The sequence below is a fragment of the Oryctolagus cuniculus genome, chromosome 8 (genome assembly GCF_964237555.1).
Source record: "Oryctolagus cuniculus chromosome 8, mOryCun1.1, whole genome shotgun sequence".
Taxonomy (NCBI): Eukaryota; Metazoa; Chordata; class Mammalia; order Lagomorpha; family Leporidae; genus Oryctolagus; species Oryctolagus cuniculus.
This window is the reverse complement of record NC_091439.1, coordinates 121691607-121706156: the sequence shown is the minus strand read 5'-3', so window position 1 is coordinate 121706156 and position 14550 is coordinate 121691607. Positions and strand designations below refer to the sequence as shown.

The 14550-nt window shown below is 44.5% G+C and overlaps 1 protein-coding gene across 1 annotated transcript in view; it reads left to right on the top strand.

Annotated features, from left to right (window-relative positions):
- The first annotated feature begins 2666 nt into the window (after positions 1-2666).
- LOC127486733 (carboxypeptidase E) overlaps positions 2667-14550 on the top strand; it is a 27209-nt gene continuing 15325 nt past the window's right edge. Inside the window, exons 1-4 of the mRNA XM_070047263.1 lie at positions 2667-3254; positions 5239-5406; positions 12102-12219; positions 14025-14207. Coding sequence (XP_069903364.1) covers positions 2907-3254; positions 5239-5406; positions 12102-12219; positions 14025-14207 — 817 coding nt within the window. The 5' untranslated portion in view covers positions 2667-2906. The remainder of the gene's footprint in view (positions 3255-5238; positions 5407-12101; positions 12220-14024; positions 14208-14550) is intronic.

The following is a 14550-nucleotide window of genomic DNA, read 5'->3' as shown; positions in this document are numbered from 1 at the left end:
TGCTGCCTCATTCATGTATGCCAGTATTCAGAATTCTCTGAATATTAAGCAAGAACCCACACAGGCTTATTAATATTGGGAACTTATTAATAAGCATATGGTGATATTGTATGGCACCCCAAATTCCAATAACATGTGGCACCTCAGATGGGACTTTCAGGGAACTTTAAGGGACTACATTTTGATACATATTTTAGGGGGCCAAATTCCGATATCAAGACCATGTAGCAGTTAGAGATCTTGTAGAGAATTTTGTGTCAATTCTGAAGGCAAGTGGGAGGTTAGTGATGGGTTTTCATGTACCGGTGACCTGATGAGTGCTGTGTTTTGTAAAGATAACTCTTGCGGGGCCGGTGCTGTGGCACAGTGACGCAGTGGGTTAACGCCCTGGCCTGAAGTGCTGGCATCCCATATGGGCACCGGTTCAAGACCCGACTGCTCCACTTCCCATCCAGCTCTCTGCTGTGGCCTGGGAGAACAGTAGAAGATGGCCCAAGTGCTTGGGCTCCTGCACCCACGTGGGAGACCCGGAAGGAGCTCCTGGGTCCTGGCTTTGGATGGGCGCAGCTCCGGCTGATGTGGCCAATTGGAGAGTGAACCATCAGATGGAAGAATTCTCTCTCTCTGCCTTTCTTTCTCTCTGTGTGTAACTCTGACTTTCAAATAAATAAATAAATCTTAAAAAAATAAAAAGATAACTCTGGCTTTGAGGAGAAAGGGGCCTGGAGACAGTCCTGAGAGGCAGGTGGAACACTGCAGCTTAACACCGTGGGACTGGCTAGTTTCGTATCCGACATTCCTTGGTGCTCCCTCCTCTTTGAGCAGTGCTCAGGTGCTATGGGTGCTCCCCCAGACCCTGTATTCCTTGCGTTTGGAGACACACCTTATTTGCTCTTGGGGCTTCTGTAGTATCCTGGACACCAAGATTTGCGTCTACTCTGTGTGTCTTACAAAATGCCGTCTTTAAACAACGTGGCTAAGTGACTATGAGTTTGGTATTTCTTCTTGAAATGATTTTCAAACACTTGCTCCCAGAGAAGTAATAGGCAATGTTCAGTGTGCTCCTCTCCACTCCCGGGTTGTGGGCCAAGCTCAGAGCTGCACCAGCCTCTCCCGCCTCCCTGGCTGCTTGCTCTCCTTTTCTTTACATACAGGGCTACTGCAACTCCTCCTGTGCCTCAATGAAATTAATACATTGGGGGGAGGTGGTATAAAGTGCGTGAGAGACACAGGAAGAAGAGAGTTACTGTCACTTCTGAACTCAGAAGCCAAGGAACTGCTTCCTCTCATGCCTTCTCGTTTGTTCTCGCACCTTCTGGGCGAGTCTGGTTTTATTAAGAATCTCTCTGTCCAAGTCAAATCCGAGGGGGTATAAATAGCACTGCTCCTACCCCCATCTGACCCGCAGATGAAGATTAGCATAAACTCAGCCGGAGAGGTCAACAGGAGGACGAGGACCTGGGTTCTGGGTTAGTAGCCACTGAAATCAGACACTCAGAATCTCAGGCGAAGAATCTTTAGATACCAGGGCATTCACAGGAGAAAAGGAATTCCGGCTATTTTTCTCGTGCCAGGAGCAGGCGGTCCCAGATGGGAGAATCCTCGGACTGCAGAGGCTGGGCCTGTGGGCTGGATGAGCGTGAAAGGAGCAGAGCGCCAGGGTTACCTTGGGCCACTTCGCTCTGCCTTCTCCTTGCTCCTGCAAAACCGCGTCGGAAAGCAGCAGAGACAGGCGACTGCGATTTGTGTTTGGGTGCCGAGCCCTTCAACACAACCTGTGCTCTTCAGGCAGCCTTGGAGCCATAATGAAAACACAGTCCCTGCCTTCCATAGTTCAGTGAGCTGTTGTAAAGAAAAGCTAGATTATGTGTGCTAAAGCACCATGCAATGACAAGATAAAATGGGGGAGTAATAATACCATGATACCATGGAAAACAAGCGCAGCAAACACGTAGCTCTTGCTTATTGCCAGGCACTGTTCTGAGTTTACATTCACGATTTCACTTAGTTCTCACTGTAACCTTTTGAGGGGAAAGTCTGTTGCTATCTTTATATTTCAGATAGGTGATGAGAACCACGGAGACCTGGAGGAACTCTAAGTAAGCCATCCAGGAAGGACTGGTGCTAGGATTTGAACCCAGGCTGATTCCTTTTAACCACTATGGTTTAGAGGGAAAAAAAGCCACAAAAGCATAAACTTTTGCCCACACTAGAAGACCAGCATTTGAATCCTGGCTTCACGGGCTGTGTTGTGTGGTCAGACTCTTAGGCAGCCTGGCTCTCAGCATGCTCATCAATGAAAACACTTGTAGATGTTTGGTGGGGATCAAATAAGAAAACATGCCAAATATAGTGTTTAGCCAACAAGAGTCATGTTAGCAGCTTATTAATAGATTTTGGTGGTGGGGTAGTTTGGTCAGACTGTCACTAAAAAAGAAATACCACAGCCCAGGTGGATTGAACAACAGGTTTATTTTCTCATGGTTTTGGAGGCTACAAGTCCAAGATCAAGGTGCCACTGAGTGGGTTTCCACTGAGTGCTGAGGGCTCTTGTCCTGGCTTGCCATCACCTTCCTGCCATGTCCTCACATGGCCTTTCCTGTGTTGAGGGGAGGGAGGAGAGAGAGGGAGGGAAGGAGGGAGGGAGATAGAAATAGAGAATAGAGTTATCTTTTGTCTCTTCTTCTAAAGACATCAGTCATGTTGGATTATGACCTCACCTTTATAACCTCATTTAACCTAAATTACCTCTGTAAATGCCTTATCTCCAAATTACAGTCACACTGGGCACTAGGCCTTCAACCTATGAATGTCAGTGGACACAGTTCAGTCCCTAGCAGGTGGGAAGCTGAGGAGAGAGGGCTGGGAGAGAAAGGATGTTTCTAGAGTTTTAATGTGTAAGGTAGATGTCTCAGGCATCGCCTCAGGGAGGAAAGGAAGCTGTGGCTATGTGTCGTCCGGCAGTAGGGAGAAGAGATCGTCACCAGTGTGTGCTATTTGCTTTCTCTTTGGTATTATGGAAAACGTCTTTCTATTTTCTATTTTTGATCTTGCCAGGTGAGCCTGAATTTAAATACATTGGGAATATGCACGGTAATGAGGCTGTTGGAAGGGAACTGCTCATTTTCCTGGCCCAGTACTTATGCAACGAATACCAGAAGGGGAATGAGACAGTCGTCAACCTGATCCACAACACCCGAATCCACATTATGCCTTCGCTGAACCCCGACGGCTTTGAGAAGGCAGCATCCCAGGTGGGTGCCCGGCTGGTCAGGTGGGGCTGGCCTTCCTCGTGATCCATGTGCTTGTACATATGTACACATCTCTAAGTAATGCTGTCATCTGGAGTTTCCACAAGGCTCACTGGAGAGTAAAAGTGGTACAGAATTCAGCTGGCTGGTAAGAAAATAAGCCAGAATGTGAGGGGTTAAAGAATTTCTTCTTCAGCAGAGACTGAATGAGAAGTTTTGTTAATCAGTTAATTTTTAATAATGTTTTGCTTGTGTTGTTAAATAATTCCGATTAATTCATCCTCGTTTATGACTAGATAAATTTCCTTCTAAAAATTTGCCAGTATGAAAAATACTGCTCTGTATTGAAGGGGAATCCCTCGGCTAGGTCTGGATGAGTCAGGGACACAGCGCCCTCTACTGAAACCAAGGAGGAAGAGCTTCTGGCCAGACCAATGTTTTAATAGCTGTCTAATCTTTGGTTAATCATGAGAAAAATTAAAAAAAAAAAATAAATAAAAAAAAAAAAATAAAACAGAGGCCAGCCCCGTCGCACACTAGGTTAATTCTTCGCCTGCGGCGCTGGCATCCCATTTGGACACCAGTTCTAGTCCCGGTTGCTCCTCTTCCAGTCCAGCTCTCTGCTGTGGCGTGGGAAGGCAGTGGAGGATGGCCCAAGTGCTTGGGCCCCTGTACCCACGTAGGAGACTGGGAAGAAGCTCCAGGCTCCTGGCTTCAGATCAGCGCAGCTCCGTCTGTTGCGGCCATTTGGGGGGTGAACCAACGGAAGGAAGACCTTTCTCTCTCTCTCTCACCGTCTGTAATTCTACCTGTCAAATAAATAAATAAAAATCTTAAAAAAAAAAAACAAATAAAACAAAAAATAACTCGCCAATAAACTAAAAAAAATGTGATATACTTTGGCTGTTAGAGAGCTAGAAATGAATGGTATTTAAGAGAAGCTATAGAGTGTATTCTCATTTTGATTGGACAGGATTGGGGATATAATATTTGCGGTTTTCTTCAGTTTGAAATAATTTTCCTATTGTATGGGAACACAAGTAAAGCTTTTAATTTTTATTTTTTAAAGTAAATATTTTTTTTGTGTAGCTGCAATTAAGAAAATCCAGGGACCCAGTAGTTTGACATCTACTCACAGAGTAAATTTCTGTAAATAAGTATAATATTGATATGCTTTCCAAAGTTATAGGAGAAAAATTCTAGTAACAAAACTAAGTTATTTGATGTCTTAATGTGATATTGATCTTATAAGACAGATGAGTAAAAGATTATCATTGTTGTTTGGTGTCTTACAGATTTTTATTTCTCACAGTCTAAGGTATATAGGAGTACATGACTTAAAATTCCATCATAGACTTGAAGTAATTTAATCATAAAACAAAATTCACAACATTAAACCGAGTATCTTGGAAATTCATTAAGTTTCTAGGTTGTAGCACAGTGAAAAGAAGCATTTAAATTGGACAGAAATTCCTCAAATCGCAAGACTCTAGAACTTTTGTTCTAGAGCTTGTTTTTCTTCTTGAGGACTACTGGAAGGAGATGTGTTATTAAAACATGAATTATTCATGTTGGACTTATTTTAAGCTTCTAATCTTATTTAATGATTCTTTTAAATATTTAAAAATAGTTTGCTGTGATTTAGAGGCAACGAATATTTTAGTTAAATCTAAATACAGAATGTATGCTATTATTAATTAATATATACTGAATTTTTTGAAATTGAATGACACATACCTCTTAAATACTTATTAACACTTAAAATATGATTCATCGAAAATATTTTCAAAATATCCAAACAAGTACCTTAAATCGATACCTTCATTCTTTTGTAAGTAAAATGGTGAAAATTGCATTATGGGAGGATATCATTGAAATGAATACTTAATCCTTATTTTAAACTTATTTTAAAAACCATGAATAGAGACCTTATAGTTACACAATGCCGAATAACTGAGCATCTTTGTGATTTTTTTTTTTTTTTTAGCCTGGTGAGCTCAAGGATTGGTTTGTGGGTCGAAGCAACGCCCAGGGAATAGATTTGAACCGGAACTTCCCAGACTTGGATAGGATCGTGTACGTCAATGAGAAAGAAGGTGGCCCCAATAACCATCTGCTGAAAAACCTGAAGAAGATTGTGGATCAGAACGCAAAGGTCGACCATACGTGTCGTCGTCGTTTTCCGGGCTGTGTCCTCTAAGCTAAGGCGATGGGCCCTCACGTGTTTGTTCTTCCTGAAGGATGCAGGCATGCGGCGGGCATCTGCCCTGTCACCTGCCGTGGTTTCAGTTACCCACCACCATCTCAGTCCAAAACGATTAAATGGGCAATTCCAGAAATAAACAGTTCACTAAGCTTTACATTGCGAGCTGTTCAGAGTAGCGCGATGGAACCTCGGGCTGTCCCACTCCATCCTCCCTGGCTGTGAGTCGTCCCTAAAGCATCCACACTGTATCTGCCACCCCACCATTCAGTGGTGTCTCTGTTAAAGAGATCAGCTGTCATGTTGTCACAGGGTTTTGTTCAAGTCATTCTTGAACAGTTTCCGGGATTGGGACCCCGATGTGTGAGAATAGTGACGTTGGCTATTTTATTACAGTATATCATTATAGCTCTATTTTCTTGTGAGTTATTGTTAATCTGTGACTGTGCCTGACTTACAAATTAAACTTTATCAGAGGGATGGATGTCTAGCAAAAAGCATCTTATAGAAAGGGCTTGGGAGTACCTGCAGGCATTCACTGCAGGTCTCAGAAAAGGGGCGAAGACTGTCACGTGTGGAGTAGTTAACTCTGACATGAAAGTCATGGCCAGCGGGCTGGTGCTGGACGTGAGTCCTGCTCTCTGGAATTGGGTTCAGGGGTGGGGACAGAAGGGAGGAACCCAGAATGGGCATCTCAGTCACCACGGCCCTGGATCTGTGTCCCTGTAAGTTCTCTTCAAGGTCTCCTGGCTCCATCGCTCTAGCTCCAGACCTTTGGTGGAGCTCCATTCTCACTTTCACCTGCTCGCTGGGTCCCTTTGCCCAGTGGAACCCAGGGCCGCAAGCTTAGCTTCTCTGGAAACAACTATTTTCTCTTAGAGTCACTATTCTTCCATTATCCTGATCATGAAAACCTTTGATTTTTCTGCTCCCCGCCCTCACCAGCAGTGAGTTCCCACAGCTCCCACCTCTGCAGTCTCCTTTCCTTTGCAAAGACACCCCACAGCTTTAATTCAGGTCCCCACGGTCTGCTCTGCTGGGTGAGACTCCCACTCTTTGTGTCTAGCCTCTCTCCATTCTATTGAGTTTTCTCAGATTGCTCCACAGTGAACCTCTCCACCCCCCCCCCACAGTTACTCTTTTGCTTCAGACCTTGCCAGTGGTCCATAAAGTGAAGAATGCTGACAGAGTGAAAAGCCAGTATGGGAGAACAGTGTGATGGTGAAACTCGGAGACCCTGACTCAAGTTCTGGCTCCGAGATTTGCTGTGTGAACTTTGAAAGGTTACTTGACATCTCTGTGCTTCAGTGTCTTCATCGGGGATGTGGAGACAGCAGCAGTGTCCATCTCATAAGATGCTCATAGAGACTGAAAGAGTTAACAGGTGTAGGGCGTGAGGTCGGGAGCCAGAACTGTTATCATCTCCGTGTAATTTCTCAGCGCTTCCTGTTAGGGAGGTACTCAGGACTAGATGGACACATACTCACTCAGCACTGGTGTCTTCAAACCAACATTTTTTCAGTGCTGCAGAGAAGCTGAGCCCACAAGGAAGAAGCGCAGGAGGCAGCTCTCAGTTCCTGCTTGGTTGCCGCAGGCAATTCTTGCTCTAAGTGGGAGGGGGAAAGAGCCATTTCCCCACCTGTTATAGCTTCAGGGTCATTCACAAGTCCCTTGGCCCCTGGAAGCTGCCAGCTGGCTCACCCCTTAATCTGGCTTGGATGCTTGGTACAACCACACCCTCTCCTTGTTCCCAGGATTTTGTTTTCTGACAGTTCAGTGCCTGGCTCTGAATCGTCCCCAGGCCTGGGATCCCTTGCCTTTGCTCCCAGGTCCCCCCCGGGCAATGTCCCTCTGCTCTTGAGGATGCGTCCTGAGAAGCCTTGCTCTGTGTTCTCCAGGGCAGTGCTCACTGTCGCAGGAGCATTCCTCCTCTCACCGGGATTTGTTTATGTGGCTGCCTTTCTCCATGAGTCTGCATCTTACCCCCTTGTTCCCAGGGCCTGCTATGACTGAAGGTGCAATCCAGTCTCACAAGCAAATCTGAAAAATGTAGGATGTGAAAGTGCAGTCACGAACAATCCAGGCTGGGACACTGGGGAGAGGGTCCTCAGGCAGAGGGTCCCGGATTGTTGACCTAAATTCTCGACATTCTGCTGCCTGTGTTTAGGAGTCCTCCCAGAAACCTGGGCTCAGCCTACAGGCGGAGGCTGGGCTGCCTCTGGGCTGCCAAGGGCTAGGCTCTGGCAGGACCTTCTAAGTGAGTGACCAGAGCTTCCCTGCCTGGGAGTCACAGACACACTCGCTGCTTCTCAGCCCCCCCTCCCCCCAAAGTACCTTTTCCAGGGAGAGGGAGAGCTGGACAGGCGGAGGGCCAGCGAAGAGGGTACAGTCCTGTTAGTATGACTTCAGCAGAAACAAAACTCTGGCCTCAGACTTTCCCATCTTTGTCTTTGTTGAACCCGCCTTTGTTACATCTGAGAAGCAAGGAAAATAATTTCTGGCACCTGATATGGAAGAATTGTGAACTGAACTCATGTTGACCAGATGTTTGATTGGCAACTTTGTGCAAGTGACATTATTTCCAGCTTGCACCACCTTCTCCATCCCAGCTTTAACCGGGATAATATTTGTGTAATCTCTAGATATTTTTGTATTTCCAGCTTAGGCAATATTTGCTTAAATGATGCATGCTCATTGGTATTATTATTTTTTTTAAATATTTATTTGAAAGGCAGAATGACAGACGAAGAAAGAGAGAGAGAAAGAAAAAGAGACAGATTTTCCATTTGCTGGTTTACTCCCCAAATGCCTGCAATAGCCAGAGCTGAGCCAAGTTGAAGCCAAGAGCCTAGAACTCTATCCAGGTTCCCCCTATGTGTGGCAGGGACCCAAGTACTTGGCTTATCACCTGCTGCCTCACAGACATGTTAGCAGGAAACTGGATTGGCAACAGGGCAGGGAGTTGAGGGCAGAACTCAATCCCAGACCCTCCAAAATGGGATGCTGGCTTCCTAAGTGGTGGCTTAACCTGATTGTACCACAATGCCTATGCCGGTGGTATTCTTTTAAATAAGAACTTTTATTGAGGGGCTGGTGCCGTGGCTCACTTGGTTAATCCTTCGCCTGCGACACCAGCATCCCATACGGGTGCTGGGTTCTAGTCCCGGTTGCCCCTCTTCTAGGCCAGCTCTCTGCTGTGGCTCTGGAAGGCAGTGGAGGATGGCCCAAGTGCTTGGGCCCCTGCACCCGCATGGGAGACCAGGAGGAAGCACCTGGCTCCTGGCTTCAGATTGGTGCAGTGCCGGCCATGGCTGCAATTTGGGGGATGAACCAACGGAGTGAAAACCTTTCTTTCTGTCTCTCTCTCTCACTGTCTATAACTCTACCTATCAAATTAAAAAAAAAAAAAAAAACAAAACTTTTGTTGAAAAAAACCAAAAAACAAAAAATCAATGCCGCTACTTTTTCTAGATAAATGCAAATTAAAGAAAAATACATGGAAATCAAAGTTTAATCCCCTTCCTGAAACATAAAGCAAGATGTGTTTACTGTATACTGATTCTTCAGTAAAGCTGTTTATAATTGGGGGATGGTATTGTGCGTGTCTTGTGCCTTGTCTCCGTTTCCCCAGTTTGTCAGTAAGAATGTGGGAGTGTTAAGACCCAGCAGGGAAGAGACAGTTGGCAGGGATTTCATAAGCGTCACTATATATCCCCTCCCACTCCCTTCCCTTCGCCCCTGATACCTCTGTCTGTGTATATCACACCTAGGAATGCTTTGGAATCGCAAGGTTAGCTCTGCTGTTTGCTGGGCCAGCCTTCCCCTGTTAGAGATGCAGATTCCAGCTGATATGGCTCCATGGAGTCTGGGGTGTGTGCTGTGGCCTTGGTGGTGGAAGGAGTTGACATTCTCCACGAGCCCCTGGTGCTCCGGGGCCCCCCTGAGATGGGCCGCGAGGCCAACACTCTCCTGGCCCCTCTGAGCCTCTCTGCCTAGAGCTTCCTCTTGCTCTTCTTCCTGCTGGGTCGTTTCTCACCTGCTCTTGAACTGTCGGTCCAGCTGCCTCCCCTGTCATCCAGGCTCAGTGGATGAAAATGCATCCCATAATTTGTTGAGTTTATACTTACCTTTAATGGTTACCGTTGTGAAGAAACCTAAATCAAATGAGGAACTTCAAACAGTCCATGGAAAAATCAGGGAGCAGCTGTTTGGCCTAGCACCGTGCCTGGGTCCCACGTTGAAGTGCCCGAGTTTGAGTTCTGGCTCCTGCTGCTGGCTCCAGCTTCCTGCTAGCATGCTGGAAGGTGGCAGTGATGGCGCAGGCGATTGGGTCCTTGCCACCCATGTGAGAGACTCAAACTGTATTCCCAGCTCCAGGCTCCAGCTCTGGCCCAGCCCGGCCTCAGTTGTTGTAGGCATCTGGGGAGTGAACTGGAGGATAGGAGGTTTATCTCTCTCTGTCTCTGAAATAAAGAAACAAAAAAATTTTAAAGTTTATAGAAAAGTAGAGTTAACAGATATGTTTAATTTGGTGTAAAACTTTTGAAATCCATGCATAACCTTTTTATGGTATGTATTTTCTATACATTTTTAATACCACTCCTAGAGTTTCAACTTGTTTTGGGAGCCAAAGTCATCTAATGATACAGCCTAATATTTGAGCTGCATTTACAGTCTTTAAATGGAAGTTCAAAGTTAATGAAGAATTTATTTTTATTTGAGAGACAGAGACAGATGCACGTAGATATTCCTCTTCAAACGCCCTCAGTAGCTGGGGCCGGGCTGGCAACTTAATCTTAGTCTCCTACATGGCTGGCAGGGAGCCAAGTCCTTGAGCCCTCACCTACTGCCTCCCAGGGTGCACATTAGCAGGAAGTTAGAAATGAGAGCAGAGCCAGGACTTAAAGCCAGGCACTCTGATGTGGGATGAGGGCCACTCAAGTGATATCTTGGCCACTGTAGCAAATGCCTGCCCCCAAGTGCAGGCTGTAAAGATAGGCCACAGCTGGTTTTAGGTTCCACAGTGGCTTGATCTTAGGGGTGTCTTGGTGTCTTCTCGGTGGGCCACTTAAATGTGAGGAGTTCTCAAAAAGTTCTTTAGGTAGCAAAGTTATGAGTAATTTTAATTTTCTTGTTTGTGACTATCTGTCTCCTCTACAGTTTGTGCAGTGAGCATTTGTTAATAGTGAGGGTAAAATCCACCAACCAGACAAATAGCAAAAATAATACCCTAATCTTTTTGTAACCAACATACAATAAGTTCACGAATTTTTGGAGTATGGTATGATAATACAGCAAACACATTGTGGGGTGATCAAATCAGGGTATCTACTGTTTCTCTTTCCTTAAACATTTACCATTTCTTTGCATTGAGAGCCTCTGGACTCCTTTTTCTAGTTCTTTATACAACATGCAATAAGTTGTTGTAAGCTATAGTCACCCTGCCATGTTGTAGAACATTACAACTTATTCTTCCAGTTAGCCATGTTTTGCTACCCCTTAACAATATCCTAAATCACCCTTTTCCACAGTTCTGAGTAGCACATGTGAAGAATAGGAGAGTTTTCTGCAGTGACGCTGACATACTAAGAGTAATGTGTGTCTTTGGATTGGAATCCTCACCTGTGTGGACTTGTGCATGGTATTTCACACCCCCCAGCATCAGATTCTCCCCTGGGAAGTGGAGCTCCCTGTCTTTGTATACCCAGTGAGGTGTTATGAAGTGCAATAAAATAGCATATATGAGAACTGTTCATAAGCCAAACTGGGATACACAAATACATGATCTCACCCTGACCAGCAACCCATATGGATGCCTTTAGAATTGCTGTCCCAAAGAACAGTACAGATCACATCTCCAGGGACAGCTTTTTTCTTTTTACCACAGAAATACTTGGAGTTTTAGAATCTCCCCCACTGCTATTAAAAGCTCATCATATAAAAGTATCAAGTTTTTGGCTCCAGATTAATTTTTTGGTATAATTTTTTCTCCTTTGTTTTGCTTCCAAGATATGAGGGGATGTGAATCATTCAAAAAACTCAACATGAATTCCTGAAACGTGTGCTTTTGTTTGTAAATTTAAGATGATCATTCCAAAGTAAACTGAGATTTTATAGTTACCTCTAAAATAGACCCAGACTAATATTCTTTTATAGGGACAGTGTTTGAAGTAGTAGAAGAAAACTGGAAAAATAGTAAGCCAAAGTTGGAAATAAAAATCTACCACGTGTTTGAAGAACCTTAGATGAGGAACTCTGCTCTGTAGGCCAACTGTTATCTTCTCTCCTTATCTTATTCTTAACTATTACGAGCCGAGATGCATGAGCTATGACAGATCAGCTAAAGCTGTCCCGACATTTGTAAGTGATTTGCAGGTTTGTTTTCAATTTACCAAAGAGAGAAAAACAGACAGAACTTGTAAAGAAATTTAAGTGCTATTGAAATATTTTTTATTATACATCTGAGAAAGATAGATATGGGGGCTGCTGCTCTTACAGGAAACTTTTCCAATGAAAACAACCGCAAAGTGGTTGAAATAGGACCAGGTTCCAGTTTTTTTTCTTGACCTTTCCTATGTCTTTGCTGTCATGAGAGCGTACCAATGACTCCAATTCATAGTCCTTTTCCTCTCCAATCTTTCATATAGCTTGCGCCTGAGACCAAGCCTGTCATTCACTGGATTATGGATATTCCTTTTGTGCTCTCTGCCAATCTCCATGGAGGAGACCTTGTGGCCAATTATCCCTACGATGAGACCAGGAGTGGTAGGTATTCTTGCCTGTCCAACTGGTTCATGGTTTGCAATGACTATGCTCAGTGAGGGTATATAGGATGACTTGTGTGATACTCTTTTAGATAACCAGTCATTAAGTGATAGACATACGTATTGTTTAACAGGAACATCCCCTAATAATTTCATTTAGCAGTGGCACATCTGTTGGACATAAAAAGACTGTAATGTTTTTTCAAAGCTTAGGTGAATAGAAACAGGATTTTTTTCAAAGGTGTATTTGTTTAACTTGAGAGGGAGAGGAAGAAGGAGAGGAGAGGCAAAGTGGCGGAGGGGAAGAGTGAGTGAGTGAGAGAGAACCTTCCTGTTCACTGGATCAGTTCCAAATGCTTGCAACAGGCGGGACTGAGTGAGTGGCTGGGGCAGAGCCAGGAGCCAGGTGTGCAAGTTCAGTCTCCCACGTGGGTAGCAGGAACCCAATAACTTGAGAGATCAGTGCAGCACTGCTGCCTCCAGTGTCTGCATTGGCAGGAAGCTGGAGCCAGAGCCAGAGTTGAACTCGGGCATTCTGATGGGGCGGCCTGTGTTCCAATGGCTAGGCTAGATTCCTGCCCCCCGCCCCCAAACATGATGCCGATAGAATACTTCTGAAAAGAAAAGAAGACAGAAGTCACAAAATTGGGTCGCTCCTGGTCACTGGTAAAAGGGAGCGATTACAGAAATTACATAGGCTTGTGCGCCAAGGACTTCCATACAGAGACAGCCTCCTGGTGCCTGGGCAGGGCGCCGTGACTCTGTGTATCTTGGTGTGCGCTTTTTCTGGGGATGCCAGGAAGGGGAACTGTTGCTTGGTCTCCTCCATGAGTTTCAGTTGCACCTCAGGTAGCGCAAGCTTTAGCTAGTTATTTCAGCTTATTTTTTCTTGCTCCAGGAAGTTTCCCGCATCGTATCCATTCCTGGGGACCTTGAAAGAGTTAGCGCTTTGTAAACATGTGATGATGCTTTTAGATATCGGGAAGCTTTGGGAGTTGAAGAAAGGTTAGCGAAACAAAATTGTTAAATAAACTTAGAAATTTTGTGGCTTGTCAGGAGCTGGGAAATTTGTAGGCTAGGAATACAAGAGGAGCTCCAAAAACCTCAAAAAACTCCAAAACGTGCAATTGAAAGATAAGTTTATAGGAAGTTTGGAATCCATGCATAGTTTTCACATAATACAGTTTTCTGTGAACCTTTTGAAGTCCCCTCATATTTTATAGTACATAAGTAAGAATTCAAAGCATAAAATTAATATGATGTATTTCTTCAATGTACATAGGAGATTTAAAACGAAATCTAAAGTAGAATACTGAATAGCTTGTGTGAGAGTGGTTCATAGAGTCAGTGAGGTTTGTGCAGGTGCATTTTTAAATAACATTTAATCAGCAGGATTGTCTCTGTTATCCTTACCTGAGTAAGAGTTCATGGGAAATGCATATTATGGGAAAACTATGGTTGCAAAATTTTTTTGCACCACAGTAACCTTATTCTTTAATTCCATTTTTCATGAACTTTTTGAAGTCCTGTTTTATGGCCTTATCAGATTTTCTTGTGAAGTTCCAGTTAGTAAGTGGCATATGCATTCTATCCAACTTCTCCATGGCAGTGCTAGGAGTGGAAGTTACAGAACCTAAGCACAATGGGTAATAGTTTAGTACTTAACCCTTCACCCCATTTCCCCTAGTGACATAGCTGGAAAAAAAAAGTACCAGTAAAAACTCAACACGGAATTGCTCCTTGGAAAAACAAGCAGGGTATTTTGATCAGTGTCGAGTCCCTTCATCTTGAGAATTATTTTTTCAGGAAGTGCTCATGAATACAGCTCCTGCCCAGATGATGCCATTTTCCAAAGCGTGGCTCAGGTGTACTCCTCTTTCAACTCAGTCATGTCTGACCCCAACCGGCCACCCTGTCGCAAGAATGATGATGACAGCAGCTTTGTAGAAGGCACAACCAACGGTGGTGCCTGGTATAGTGTGCCTGGCGGTGAGTTTCCATTCTGATCTTTGTTTATGTGGTGGTTGCTTATTGACAGTTACCACTGAGAGTCAGCCATTCATCCTCCTCCATTGTTATAGAGTACATTGAATTTACAGTTCTACCAATAAATATCCTGTCTATTTTGTGCAAATTTTTTGGTAACTAAGGCATACTTTTTCATGATACCTGTTTTCCATGAATTTTTTTCTCATTTGAGAGACTGAGAGAGATACAGACAACAAAGCTCCCATCTGCTGGTTTATTCCCCCAAAGCCTGCAATGGCCAGGGTTGGGTGGTTGCTGAAGCCAGGAGCCAGGAACTCAATTCATATCGTCCATGTGGGTGGCA